The sequence below is a fragment of the Glandiceps talaboti genome, chromosome 10 (genome assembly GCF_964340395.1).
Source record: "Glandiceps talaboti chromosome 10, keGlaTala1.1, whole genome shotgun sequence".
NCBI classification, from domain to species: Eukaryota; Metazoa; Hemichordata; class Enteropneusta; family Spengelidae; genus Glandiceps; species Glandiceps talaboti.
In genome coordinates, this window is record NC_135558.1 from 6562002 (window position 1) to 6577764 (window position 15763).

Genomic DNA, 15763 nt, shown 5'->3' on the forward strand with positions numbered 1-15763 from the left:
TATTGCAACTAAGTTGTTGGTATGACTGGTAGAATACAGTTTGTATTTGACTACTTGTAAAAAGACCCGTTGTTTGTATGTATATAGGAAAAGAACATTTTAAAACAGTGACCACGGATTTACTGTCTTGAAACATTCAAGCCAATATGTGTGCAGATCACACTTCAAAATTGATGTACAAATTTATGTCAAGTGAATTTCACATACTTGTAAAACTTGGTCTTGGTCTTGGTTTGAGAACACTTGCTGCTAGGCATCAAATATGTCAGAAGTGAAAATCAAATCCTATTCACAAAGTCAAAAAGTCATACACCTTGACAATGCTAATGAGATGTTTTGCAAAAATTTGGTATTCACTTCCAAAAAGTTTATGACTTTGTGAGTAGAAATTTTGGTTAGTAACTATGAACCCAGACAGAGTCCGGGAACATTAATTTCATTCTCACATCAAATATGTATTATGTATTTCATGATATTATAAACTGATATCTAGATATTATTAATATTACATATGTACCTGAGGCTACTTGCACTTGTGCACATGGCATACTAGTGGTATTTTCACTGTAGTGCAATACCAAAAATATTACTGCATACCTGCATGCAAATGATATGCAAATGAGGACACAAAATTGCGTGAGCTCACTGTATGATTTTTGTGATTTTTTAATGGAAATTTGCCATTTCAGATAAACATACGTAATAATCACAGAACCCAATGCCATGTGAGTTCCAGTGTGGGTAGTCAGGGGTATTTGCACTCATGCTTGCAGTGTTTTCTACTACACTTTCACTCGTGTACGACTGTAGAGAAGTACTCAGGCAGATACCCCGAGTACACCACACTTGCGCTAGCACATCATGGGGTTCTGTCATATTATGAAAACATGTAATAGTGAATGTTCATAAGTTAATAAATGAAAATATCTACTCACAGAGTTAAAAAAATTTCTTGGAAGGGATCGAGTCCCAAATTTTGCCAACATCTTGTCAGCATCATCAGGGGTGTCGTACATTGACATTCTCGCAAACAAGAGCTTTTATTTCATTGAAATCAAAGTAGGGACCGGCTCTTTAAGAACAGTACCGTAAAATGGTGGTGGTTTGTGACAATGAACAATGATGGCAAGATGTTGGCAAACATTCAGGATTCACTTCCAAGAAATGTTTTGACTGTGAGTAGAAATTATCTTTTAGTAAAGAAAACATGTTTTGTGTTTTAATCTCTGTGTAAAAACTACAAGTACAACAGTCTTGACAATGGCCCTGCATTCCTTTGACTGTGGTGCAAGGTCACATCCTCAATTATTTTAGTAATGGTTATGTACAACTTCCTTTACAGTAGCAGGGTGAATAAACTCAAATACTGCATGACTTTCAAGTGCAAAATATTTTAGTATCATTTGTTGGCTTTTTAGTCGTTACAATGAATAATAGAACAAATGAATAAAATGCATTTGAGGGTTGACGATAAAAAATGCTTGAATAGTTTCTTTGAGAATAAAAATCACTCAAATGAATTTGTATGACTTTCTAAGCATTACTGGAATGCTTACCACCATCAGAAGAACTGCGCAATTTATGAAGCGAATTTGAAATAGATTAATAATGATGATGATGAGAAAATTGTGGAATAGGACGTTGTTTGTAATTTACAGATGTTAAACACCTATGTTGTTGTCTTCTACGTCCTTTCACCGTAATGTAAGGCAGGGATGGAAAGCTTAATACTATTAAAGTTATATTGCCTTGTTGTCATTCTCAAAAAAAGTTTTCATGGGGTTTCTCTCCGTATGAAGTCTGGAAATGGCGTAGCGTTCAACAGTTTGTTGTACTCTCTGAAATGTCCTGAAAGTGATATTTCTAAAATATCTGAACAATAATGGATATGGCTGATGTCCAGTGATCATAGGTCACTTTACTTTGCATCAGCAAGCTAGGGAGTCTTCTGTGTTTATGGTTACGTTTTACGCTTATAACAAATAATCCTGTACAATGGAAACATGTGACTAAGCACAGAAAGACTCCCTACAATGTATATCAGTGCACAAACACAAACCGTTCGATCAATGCCAAATGATACTAATGGCCAATATTTTTGGATTTTGTCACTGAGCTGCGAGCACATAATTTTCTTCCTTTTTCCATATGAATAACCTGAGAAGTATGTGTCAGATCAAGAGAACTGATCAGAGAACAGTTTTGGAGAGAGCTAAAAAAAGGTTAAACATTTCACCTGAAGAGGCAGAAGCCATGAACAAAAATTGATTTGTTTCTCATGCCTGCATGCATCACCAAGGAAAATGTGTATCAAAGTGTTTTTCCTGTATTTTTCTAAACCTGTCAAGTGTCATGTATGGAAGAAAAAAGAGATTTGTACTGTGCATGCGTATCTAAAGAATGCTGATCATGTAAATGTGTTTACTAGTACCTCGACAGCCAGCATCTGTATATCTCTCATACATAAATAATGTGTATTTGACATACAATAGCTATGGCAAGCAAGATTTAGCGACCTTTTTGAACTTTTAGAAGTGGACACCACACATGTAAGTGGGTTTAAAACCTATGACTTCACTACAATAATGTAAAATGTACCTGTATCTGAAATGATCTAATATTAGACTTATTTCAAAACATACACTAAAACATAATAAACATGAATAGCTTTATTATGGTTCATTAATTCTATGAATGATTAATAAATCACTTATCTTATTTCACATTTTCTTTTCTCAAATCCAAAATAATGCCATTAAATATGTCTGTGTAGAATCTACTTCTGTGTGTTCCTGAATAAAAGGTTTGGTGAGAGTAGAAATCACAAGCATATCAACATTAATTATAGAGGGCGCTCTTTAGGAAAGTACAAGTGCTATCTTAATTCCACTGTCCATAGCATTGGCACTAGGCTAGGATGTCATACTAATACCTAGTTACAGTGACAGTGCTTTATCAGTTTTATGTATGTTTGTTCTGAAATAGAGAAGAGAGTGAAAAATACACCTGTTCAACTGAGGCCATACTTGTTAACAATTTCAAACAAAAAATGCAATAAAAGTGCAACTGAACCTCTCCAACACTAGACAGGTGCACTATCAACCAATGCTACCCAGGTCAACAACATCCAAGACCCTTGACAATAACCCATGTTTTACCACATTCCTGTCCGTTCTCTCACCCAAACCAAACCCACCCAAACTACAAATAACAACATTGGCAGGTGCTGTCCCAGTTTACACCATAGCCAATGAAGGAGAGGGACAGTGCAACTGAACCTCTAAAACACTAGGTGAGTACACTATCAACCATGCTACCCAAGCTGACATCCAAGACCCACGACATTAACTCATATCTTACCATATAATTTGAAAATGCTGCTGAAAGTGAATCATTTCCAAATTAATGTCTTATTTGAAAGCAACCCATGTAAACACTCCCCCCCCAAAAAAAAACCAAAAAAACCAAAAAAAAACCAAAAAAACCAAAAAACCAAAAAAACAACAAATAAAAAACCAAAAAACCCCCAAAAAACCACACACACAAAAAAACCCCCAACAACCCAGCTACATGTGTTGTGAAAACGAAGTGCATCTGACCTTAGGGCCCAGGACTCAGTTTGGTAAATAACTAAGTAGTGGAGGAAATCTCTAGTCTAACTATGTTGGTTAGTCAACGCTATAAGAAATAGCAATAAGAAAATACATGCACAGAGTTACATGATAAAAAAAAAGTTTATTCCAAACAAAATATGTCAACAATATGATATATTCCTTTATCAAAAATTTACAATTTTTGATGAAAATATGTACAAGCAAGTTAGTATATTTCTAAAAACAAAAAATGTAAATAATATAACTTTGTTTGAAATTTCTTATACATAAAAATGGAAGGAATGTTGAATTCAAAATTTACAAAAATTGTGGTAAAGTGATAAATATTGTAGCTGCTTAAATGTTTCAAGGATTTTTCGGTTATATGTAATACCTTGAATTGTACAAGAGGCTAAAAGCTAATCTTCTACAACACAAACAAAATAAAAAATGCTGAAATATACATACACATTCCTGCTGAAATAGGCACTGTTGGAAATAGTGGTAATGGATGGCAAACATGGAATTTCATCTTGAAAATTCCTGAATTCTATTACACTTCTACACTTGGGAACAAAGATTCGTTTCATCATTCTAAATTTGTTTTTGTTTGTCTTTTGTTTTTGTGGGGGCGCTAAAGATTATACAGGAAGGATTTTGTAAAAAATTACACATGTACACCTGGGAACAAAGATTCTTTTCATCATTCTGAATTGTTTGTTTGTTTGTCTTTTTTTTTGTGGGGTCGCTAAAGACTACACAGGAAGGATTTTGTAAAAAATTGACAAAAAACTAGACTTTTCAAATTGACATATTTTGGAAAATCCTTGTACACACTGGTACCAATGACTACAGTGGTTTTTGGAAGTAAATATTGTGAAAGTTTAATTGTTAGCAATGTTATTTATCAAGCACACGACACTTATTGTTTTGTACATGGACATTTTGAATGTTCTGTAATTCCATTGTCTTTGATAGGCTTATCCTATTTCATACATCGCAATTTTGTAATGACAAAATTTCTCCTATTCAAAATTATTATCCAATGTGTGTGTGTGTGTGTGTGTGTGTGTGTGTGTGTGTATGTATATGTATGTGTGTATGTGTGTATGTGTGTATGTATGTATGTATGTATGTATGTATGTATGTATGTATGTATGTATGTATGTATGTATGTATGTATGTATGTATGTCTATTTGTCTCTGTCTGTCTCTCTATACAGACTATCATTTGTCTTATATATACAATAACTGGGTCATTTTGAAAAGATTGTATATTTCTTATGGTATCTGTTTTTGATTGTCACATGAACACAAACCTCAATGTTTGAAAAGTTTTGATTAAACAATATATTCAAATCGAGTACAATCTGTAGAATAAATTGTGTTGAACTGTATTACAGCTGACTTCAGTAAACCAGTAAGTAATGAACATATAAACATGAGTTAGTGGAAAGTTAATTACGATGAAATGTTAGGCTAAGTTATAATAAATTTCTACCTGGACAGCCAAGCCTACTCTAAATGCAGGCAATTGTTAGTAAACAACTGTGTTATTTTGAAATATAGTACAGTATAACAATAACAATGGGTATATGATTAGTCAAATAATCTAAGAAGTCACTAGCCAAGAAAACAAACAAACGTCCGTTGAGAGAGCATAGATGCAAATGTGGTGTTAGTAATATCATTGATCACCTAAGTTAGAGTGTTTTCACAAAATGGCTCAGAGACTGATAAACCTTCTGTAGTTGCCAGTTTGAGACCAGGATGGGAGATACTTGGGGCTGGTGGTGTGTTATGTTGTATTATGTTATGTTACAATGGGATGTGCCAGTTGGCTGGTTTTACTGTCTATTTTTCATCTGAAGAATGAAGTACTATAAACAAAGTATAAAGTATGTCAATAAGATATCCTATAACTAACCAAAGACCAACCACCTCTGTCGTAGGATGTGCAGAACTCCCTGGTAACCATAGAAACAGTATCCATTGTACTCTATGTAGGGGAGGTTCGGAGGGACTCTTGACATTTTAGAAAGACAAATTCGGTAAATGGTACATGTAGCTGCCTAGGCATGTGATTATGTATACTTGGTTTTTAACTTGAAGAATGGAATATTGTAGGAGCACTTCAAACAGTTTATAACAATAATAACAAGGCATCCCCATCATGATGATGTCTGTCATGTGTATGTTATTTTTGGCTTCTTATCCACTAAGATAGAGATGTATTGTAACTTGTCACCATGGTAACTGACAATATCATACACATGGGTAAATCTTATTGACTCATACAATTACAAGCAATACTTTACAATACTTCATATGCCAGCTAAACCGAAAAAAGAAAGATTGTACACTTTGGCCACTGGGGGCGCTGTTCAGAAGCAAATTTTCAACTCAATGTAGGGGTCTAAATAGGTGAGTATTTTACCATACTTAGCAATAGTCTTGGCAAGTCTTGGGTAATCTCTGCTATTTCAAGTACCTCTGCTATCTATACTTGAAATGAAGTAGTCGGTTATTCAAACTCTCATTTATGAAACTTGTATTTGCCAAAAATAAAATACATGACAGACCTTGTGATTCACATCATGATGGCTCAGTCCAATAATCCATGCTGTAGTTTGGCTTACACGCATAGATATTTTCTCATAGCACCTGCTTATCAGTGCCTCCAGGGTCAAGGGTCATCCATACCTGGAGTAAAGTCTTAACAATTTAACATATCAGATTTCTCTTACTCAAATCTCATAGGCTTTAAAAGTTCAATAAAAAAAGCTAAATTTTGTCTATGGACTCAAAATTTGCAAAAGAAAATGTAACCAGAAGTCATTATAGCTATGACTGGAAACTACATGAATGTGTTGCAAAGTTATGGAAGTCAAGTCATTTTAACCTTGAATTATCATATTCATCATCTTTCACCAACTTTCATTTTAGACAGAGTGACACACGCATTGACCTCAAATCTGGAAGACAAGCAAACTGTATGTGGTAACCTGTTTTATATTAACAAAGGAATGAAAGTCCTTGCCCCTAAAAAACAAAGTAAAGTATTCTCCCTCACTAGAGGGCGCTAACCTGGCTGGTCACTTCAAATCATGGTCCTGATATCTTTACAGGTACAGGTGCTGCCACTGGTGCAGCTCCACATGCCACGAGTGTCCCTCCAGAAGTAAAAGTGCAGAAATGAGCTCGTTCAGTTTTTGCCTACAACAAAACAAATTTTGAGGTTAGTTTTCTAATACAAATATATTTCATAATGTCAAACTTCAATATACTTTTGTGCCAATTGTCATTTGTGCAACTTTCAGTTATAGCACAACAACGGTTGACTCTAAGAATCCTGTATATCAACAAGAAGCTCAACAAGTAATTTTTCATCATTATAATATTATTTGTATTTCTTTAAATTATTAGTACTAACCTCCAAGACTTTAATACATTCACCACTGACAACATCCCAAAGTCTTACCTACGTAGAAGACAATATATAAGGTAGGATTATTATCGTGTTGTGGGATGACATCATAGCAAAATACTATGTGGATATTACTATATATATAAATACTATATATATAAGTGGATATGACACAAACTGATATTGATGACTGAAATCTGTTATTTCGCACGAGAAGAGAAAAGAAAGCACAGATAGCTAGTAGAAAGTAAACAATCAATGTGAAATATAAAATTCAATTGCAAAGATGAGAGATTAGAAAATAGTTTGAGTAAGCTAATTGAGTCAGACAATCAATATCAGACATAGGTTATAGACATAGGTCATAGACATAGGTTATTGACATACGTTATTGATACCTCTGAAATAGTAACAAGGAAGGTAGAAAATTATCAAATGCGTTAGTATGCTTACACCAACTTTGGCTTGGAATGGTGTCTGTGCAACCGTGTACTTGCACTGTAGTTAAATATGTGATGACCACCTAGAATTAAGATTTGCAGTTTAGAGTTTGTACAGCCATCTTTCCAAACCAATGTAGTATGATATTAAATCATTTGATAATTTTCTATCTCCCTTGTTACTATTTCCAAGGTATCAATGGCGTATCTCTATGACCTATGTCTATAAAACTACTACAGTTTCAGCCTATCTTTCATCAGGTGATTACAATGGTAAACATACGGTTTCATCGTCTGAGGAACTGGCAACCAAAGTACTATCAGTTGAAAAGGTCACAGCTTGCACCCAGCCATCATGACCTTTCAGGAGATGAAGGAGATGACCATTACGGGGGTTCCACAGTCGTACAGTTTTATCCCATGAAGCTGATCCCTGAAGAGAAGAGAATACAAACAAAATGTAAGATCATGATACATACAAGGTTCGTGATGTGATGATGGAGAAATATTCATTTGCATGCCACAATCAATCTAAGCTATCATGCAAAGTGAATCGGGCACAAGGTGTTTGGTGTGAAATTGGTGTTTCCAATCACTCTCTGGAAACTTGCAGGTTCTCAGTTATTGCCAAAAACACACAGCATTGAACATTGAAAGTAAATTATCACATTAAGTAGTTTGGCTGCTAAAGTGAAAGCTTAAAACTATGAAAATATTATTGCTATCTGGTCATGATGGAAGAATGTACTATAAAACAAATTCAAAACACAAGAACACACATGCCTTTCAACACACACTTGTGACAAAATAACAAGCTGGGTGAAAATTCTGTTCTAACCTCTAACAAAACCTTTCCTGTGTTGATAATAGAAATAACAGCAAGAAGAATGAAATAGACAAAGAAGAGATTCAAATACTGAGGTACTTGTATAGCGGACATAAGTCATGGTTAGCAACTGTAAACACAAACCAGTCACATGTACATGAAATGAACAAAGTATGACTCAGCTGGAACTCTTTGTAGAGCCGTGTCTTTCATAAATGAAGATTTGTACAGACAGAAAATTAAACATATCAACATTATTTGACAAACTCACAATTACACTGAACAATCATAAAAATGCTGTACAGTATATCCGGAGTGTGTAAACTTTATCCTGCTAAAAAAATTAGCACCAATGGCATCGTAGAAGAACTGGATGAACAACAACAACCTGATATATGATTAGTCACTTACACGTTTGTTCTACAGAGAATTAGCCACTTACCAGCATGCCTTGTTCTACAGAGAATTAGCCACTTACCAGCATGCCTTGTCTAGAGAATGCTACACCATGTATATTGCTAGTATGTCCAGTCAGAACTTTAACAGTGTCCATATCTCTGCTGTTACCCAATGGCCATACACGCACTGTATGATCCCAAGATCCAGTGGCCTACAGGGAAAACAAGAAGTTAATTACTTATATTTTAGCTCCATTCTATGCACTTTTATCAAACAACTTTGTCCATGTATGTGGGTATAATTAATGGTTCTCTCCTATCAGAAAAAGGACACAGGTTGGTCTTTGATATTCACAAGCATTGGTATCTATCTCTTCAAGTTGCAGGCCAAAGTAAAGTCACAACTACACTTTTGCAATGTTGCAAGTGGATACGTGTTTTGAGAACTGGGTAGTAGTGACAAGCACTGAAAAGTTGAGGAGGGTGGGGTGGGGGGTTATAAAATTGGTATTCCATATTTCATTATCTATTCTCTTGTGGTGAGAAGAATGAAATCGGTCACATTAATTTTTGCTGGGTTACAATGTTATGTAATGAAAATGACATACAATGCATTCCTATAGGAATGATCTTCTCATCAAAGTACATTCTAGCACTTCATAAGCCTATTATACATATTATCATCATATAGTACAATTCATCTGTATTTTAAAGTGGCCATATGGATGAAAATTTGGTATTTATTTTGGATTTTTATTTGATAAAACAGCTTCACTGTGTTTTTCTATTTGAAAAAATAAAGCGAAAGAACATATACCAAGTCCATGTTCATAACTCAATACATTGCAAAAGGATGCAAAAAGTGTAAAAAGTTTGTTATTGTACGTACAATAACAAACATTTTACACATTGTTTAGTGTTTTGCTGTTTATTGAGATGTGAACATGGACTTGGTATATGTTATTTCACATTATTTTTTCAAGTAGAAAAACATAGTGAAGCTCTTTTATCAAATAAAAATCCAAAATAAATACCAAATTCTCATCCATATGGCCACTTTAAGGAACATCAAATCGTCAGAAAATGGTGTTATTGTACTTAGAAGTGTTCATGATGACGGTCTGATTTTAGAGGCTGTTTACAAAATGTAAAATAGTCTAGTATCAGAATTTACCTATATAACTACATTTGTATATTGTACTTTGCAGTGTTCTCAATGTGCGCATTTTACCCAATCAAGTATTGTTTAAATTTCACATCTTGATATATACTAGTAAGCCAGGCTACTACCTGTTACTGAAATGTACACCACTTACCAGGTACTTCATATCATAAGAAAATGCACAGCATTGCACCATATTTCTGTGACCATTCAGAATATACACAGCAATACCACGCTGTAGGGTAAACATATAAATGCATACGTGTACACAGTACTGTAAAAATGATTGCTTACAATCATGTAAGACGTACATGCTCTCACTGGGCTCAAATGAACTTTTAAATTTGTAGTCCCAGCAGACAACCACTTTCTCAAATTGGTAGCCCAGAGATGGTGACCAGCAGTCCTCATATATAACTATGAATCTGTCATTCTGATGAGGATCATCAACCAAGACAGATTGAAAGCTCAATGCTACTAAACTGCTTGTGAGTTATGGCCAGTGTAAGTCCTATACATGTATTCAGGACCCCATTGGAAATGGAGAAAAATGATAAAACATACAAACTTCTCTTCTGACAATGTTGTTAAATGTGTGTTATCAAAATACTTTGATGACTGTAAATCTTACTGGTGTGTGTGTGTGTGTGTGTGTGTGTGTGTGTGTGTGCGCGCGCGCGCGTGTGCATATGTGCATGCATACATGTGTGTATGTGTGTGTGTGCATATGTGCATGCATACATGTGTGTGTGTGCATATGTGCATGCATACATGTGTGTGTGTGTGTGTGTGTGTGTGTGTGTGTGTGTGTGTGTGTGTGTGTGTGTGTTTGTGTGTGTGATGTGGCGAGAAGTATACCTACCTCAACATTCCAGACTATTGCAGTGTTGTCCCAAGATCCTGAACATAGCATCTGACAATCAGGTGAAAAACTGATAGTTTCTACACTTCTACAGTGACCTGTAACAAAACACACAATGATGTTAGTGATAAACAGAGTTTATGATATTGATACAAACAGTGTACACAATAACAAGTACTGCTGGTACTCTAATGCATTACAGGTCTCACATAGTGAACTTTCTATTTTAAAAAAAACTTCTGCAACAATATTGTATCTAGTTACAACATAAATATAGAACTATCCACACATGGACACATATGCACACAAACACATTCATACCATAACCTAACACAGCCATCAATTTATCAAACACATACACAGACACTGCACTGAGACCGTATGTCTTCTCTCCTCATGTATTGGTGTTTTGCTAAGGGCAGTAAGTAGGTAAAATCCTCCTGTGTTCCCCAGTCATTTTACCAGGGTTCCAGAACAAAATTATGGTAGATTGTACAGGAAACACTGTCATTTTTTCCATTTCCCCCTTTCTTTACCTGGATTCACCAACCTCAGTAAAATTAAAAACGCTGGATATAACTTACCGCATAGAATGTGTACAATTTCAGCATTTCTTGTTCTCCATATAATGACCTTTCCATCATATGCAGCACTTGCAAAGTATTTACTATCATTTGTTATTGCAACACTTTTAATTGCACCTACAAGAAAATTCAAAATTTAATTTTTAGAACTTTAGTGAAATATTACAATACAAACTGTAATACAGCCATCTTCAAAAACCCATTCTTTTCATGAACAGTAATAGACTAGAAAATTCTTGAAGATAGCGTAGTTAAAGCTGGAACTGTTGATGCCTTCAAAGCATCCAGCATGACTAAGTGCCTTCTCTTTCGCCATTGATTCATATACCAGTTATCTGGTCATTGGACGTATTTATACAGATACAGATACCGATACAGATAGATATGCTGCTGCTGCTGAATCCAATGAGGCAGCACTGGACCAGTGCTGAGACATTCACAGAACAATGAATGTAAAACAAGATTCAATTTGGTGTTTCTTGGCAATCGTGCAAAATTTATGTGATGTGAAATCATAAAATTACTCTCCAGAACCCAAACTTTACGAAAATGCCTTTATTCCTAGAATGGTGTTCTCCTTTAAGCACATATGAAATACAATAATATACATTAATTTATCTCAGTTGTTCTGTATTGATCCCTACAAAGCTAGACTGTAAGATACGTTGTGTTGCGCCACCCTCACCGAGGGCTTGATCACTGTGTGAGGGCGCTCCATCACTGCATACCTTACAGACTACTACGAAGCCAGCCAATAGACTGTGTTAAATCAACAAAAGCTTAGACAGGGATTAAAACAGTGCTTTGGCATATTTGCTGACAATCACACTATAGTTGATATTGTTTTGCAGTGTTTAGTGTTGAGCTGACTGACATCTTACACCCTGTACAAATATTTCTGTCACTATAGTTTCAATGCAGACATGGTAATCCGTTGTTGCCCCTGTGTTGACCTTTCATGCCTTGTATCAATAGACAGACTGACAAAATAAAATCTGATGAAATGTTCATGTATGACCTTTCAATTTCTCTATTGTTGTAATGTTAAATGTAAGTATTTGTCACACAAACACTAAGCCAAAAAGACAATTTTTTTAAGAATTACAGAATTTTTACAACAGATATGAAAATTATTGACATGTACTTGGGTACTTCTAATTCTAGTTGTATTACTTATACATTAATTTCACACTTTTATCAAATAAAGTTGTCTTTTTCTCAATTTTTTTTTATTATCTGTACTTACTCAGAATGTACCATGGGTCAAAATGACTGCCATTTGTTGTTGATCTTATTTGGAGCTAAACATGCTTCAGCTAAATGAAGTTAGCAAAAGTTACGAGCCATCAAAATACAAATGGCCACTGTATTATTAAAGGGGCACAATCTGTGCTTATACATATTTGGGTGTAGGTTTTGCTGCAGATTTAAAAGGTACTCACAGTATTGTACTTACTGAAGTATAGTTAACCACCACTTGCAGTTGACTCAAACCTGGTATTAAGATATACCAGTAACCCATAAACAATCCAATGACGTAATTTATTATACATATCAAAAAATGTTCAGGAAATCCCTACTATGCAATCAACTGTTCTAACAATGCCAGAAGACAATCATAATGTTATAGAAGACAATACATCAACTCGTCATTAGCAATACACTGGTATGTGGTTTTATTTAAGTATTCTCACTTGAGTAAAATACTTCTATAGACTCAGCTTGTGCCACTTTAATACATACTGGATAGCTATTCAGAATGTATCATGGGCTAAAATGGCTCCAGTTTGACGATGATTTCATTTGGAATTAGGAGTACAATTTGTTTCAGGTAAATACAACTTTGAGACATGCTGAGGTGCACCAACCTTCGTGACCTTTCAGTTTACACACCATCTGACCAGTCATTTTATTCCAGACTCTCACTCTACCATCATCACTCCCCGTCACTAGGATTTCCATATCGGGTGAAAACGCACAACAGTTGACCTGAATTTTTGTAAAAAAAATTTTTTACAAATTGATTACACTGTCACTTTAATAACTTTAGCACCAACACACTGGAAGTGGAATTCAGGATACTTTGAAGTCCTGCTTGCAGATTGTGTACGAGACATGATTTTGACATTGTCCCTCGAAGGAAAAGGGACAATATCAGAATCAAGTTCAGACTTACCCCATCTGCAAGCAGGACTAGATATTTCATAGAAAGAGTATATTTATGTTTTATGTATTTAAGAATTACCTTTCAAAGGTCTGGTAAAAAGTTTCAAAACACTATTTTCATCATAATTATACACACAGTAGTAGTACAGTATATTTTATTTGACATGAAATAATGTAAGAAATACATTATCTATTGTCAATAAACATACAAAAATAACAAGAACAAAGATAATAGATAATTATAAATATAAATATGAATAAAACACTAGACTACAGTATTGAATACAAAGATAATGAATTAGAGAATTATATTATCCATATTATTCACCCCGGAATCCTCCTTAAAGGGGGGGGGGGGGCGATTGGCAAAAGTTTCCGAATAAATACACCATTACCACCATTTTAGTTCATTTGATTTTTAATAAACCATAGACAGTGGAGGTCTCCCTCCACTGTCTATGAATAAACACACCAGCAAAGGCAAAGTGGTGTTGACAGTGATGTAAACAATCACCTGTGTGTAAATAAACAACATACATTCAAAGCTTGCACTCGTGTTTTCTTTGTCAATGTTAATATGACATTTTAGACTTCATCTATATACACTCTTACCTCATCTTTATGCCCATCAAAATTACGGAGGTCAACTTTTGAAAAGTTTTCGTCTGCAGTCGCAGCAGAAAACATGACTCATTGACTGTGTGTTATGATTTCCTACGGCCAGGATATGGACATTGCTTGGTGCATTTCGCCGCAGTTTTCGACAGTCCTTTCTGCTTCTCAGATTATCTTGAACGACAAATGGTATTCATAATAACGACGAATACGTGGGAGGCAACTCGGCCTTCATCTACAATTCGTTAGCTGGCTGATACAAGTGCAAAAGTCAGAGCATTTGTACCATGACTGGGTTCTTGACGACGGAAGTTTGGTGGCTAGCCACTTGTTTTCAGACCCGCTAAGTTGCCGATTTTTATTGCTCAAAATATGGCTGGTTTCTGATGGCATCTCAGAGGGTATAAAATTACGTTGAATGTTGTCCATATCCATTTTAGGTCTTAAACAGTACCATTATATCATAATTTACGTTTTGCATTCCTGAAACATAGCAAAAATGACGTCTAAATTAAAAGATAAAATTACCAGTAAGTTAGAGGCTCTAGGAGGACCCCACCATTCAAAAGCAGAGGCTGATGCTGGTATATTAAATATCTCCTGGTTCCCTGAAAAAGACTTCACGCAACACATTGACTGGTTGTAAACAAAGTTTCCGGTACCATTTTTTTACGGGAAAGTAAAAACAGCTGCAGAGTATATTTGTCACAAAATTAGTCACCTAGGGAATAAAGCCGTGAAATGCACAGAATCTTGCGTAAAACAAATGAACAAAGGAATTCGGGTGCATAGAAAGTTGACGACAAACTCTAAATTTGCTAACATCTCAGACCACTCAGTAGTTGTCTGAGCTAACATTAACAATACAGCGAAGAAAACACCGGGTACGTGTGTAACATACCATGGACCATGGCATGCATATGTGCTGATAAGCCTAAGTTTATCAACGAAGTCAAAGGTTATTGGTAAGGAGTCATTGTATATAAATTTCAAAAGTGTTTGTAATTGCATGAATTGATTGTTTGTATCTGTGTAAATTACAATGTCTTTCTGTATCGTTTTATGTATATTTGATTTTACTGACAAAAATTATTACAAATAATTTTCTCGATATTTGGTTGACAGATATTTTAGCTCTGTAAAAAAAATTGGTTTCAGTTTATAGATGTTTGTCTTTTACCATTGATTTGAAACCTAGTTGCAATAATTGTAGTGTTAATTATTATTTTTTGAGATTTTGTCTTTCTGGAGTCTGTTTTGATTGCATGATAAAAGCTCAAATGCAAAAACAATGCCACAATTAATGCAGCTATTTGAAATCATGCTTGTAGTTTTTACAGACATGGTAGCTTGGTTGTATAAACAACACATATGCTTTTACAATGCAATGGAAGGTAAATGTTTTTATTAATTGTGTTTTACATACACACGAATGTGTGTGTGTGTGTGTGTGTGTGTGTGTGTGTGTGCATGTATACATATATATCTAATTTTACACAGGTTCTATATATAGATAATATAAATATGTGTGTGCGAGTGTGTGTGTGTGTGTGTGTGTGTGTGTGTGTGTATGTATGTATGTGTGTGCAATGAGGCTTTGCTGTTAGTTTAATACTGACTTGCAGAGATACTAATTGCTAGATATCTTATTATAGTCTGGATTCCAACTGTGGTCTACTAACCACTGTGG

General features: G+C 34.9%; 1 protein-coding gene across 1 annotated transcript; it reads right to left on the reverse strand.

The window, feature by feature from the left end:
* Positions 1–4768: 4768 nt before the first annotated feature.
* LOC144441014 (uncharacterized) lies at positions 4769–14391 on the reverse strand. The gene is made up of 9 exons (XM_078130521.1): positions 14071–14391; positions 13161–13281; positions 11293–11409; positions 10709–10806; positions 10001–10081; positions 8765–8896; positions 7744–7893; positions 7027–7074; positions 4769–6809 (listed from the first exon to the last, which is right to left on the reverse strand). Exons 1-9 carry the CDS (start codon positions 14143–14145, stop codon positions 6699–6701), a joined length of 933 nt encoding a protein of 310 aa, XP_077986647.1. The 5' UTR covers positions 14146–14391; the 3' UTR covers positions 4769–6698.
* Positions 14392–15763: the final 1372 nt, after the last annotated feature.

Bases quoted from the DNA above. Each gene is read 5' to 3' on its own strand.
- LOC144441014 (XM_078130521.1), bottom strand. From the start codon at position 14,145: ATGTTTTCTGCTGCGACTGCAGACGAAAACTTTTCAAAAGTTGACCTC. The intron at 13,282-14,070 runs GTAAGAGTGTAT...ACAAAAATTCAG, and splicing joins TTGATGGGCATAAAGATGAG to GTCAACTGTTGTGCGTTTTC. The intron at 6,810-7,026 runs GTTAGTACTAAT...GTTTTGTTGTAG, and splicing joins AATGTATTAAAGTCTTGGAG to GCAAAAACTGAACGAGCTCA.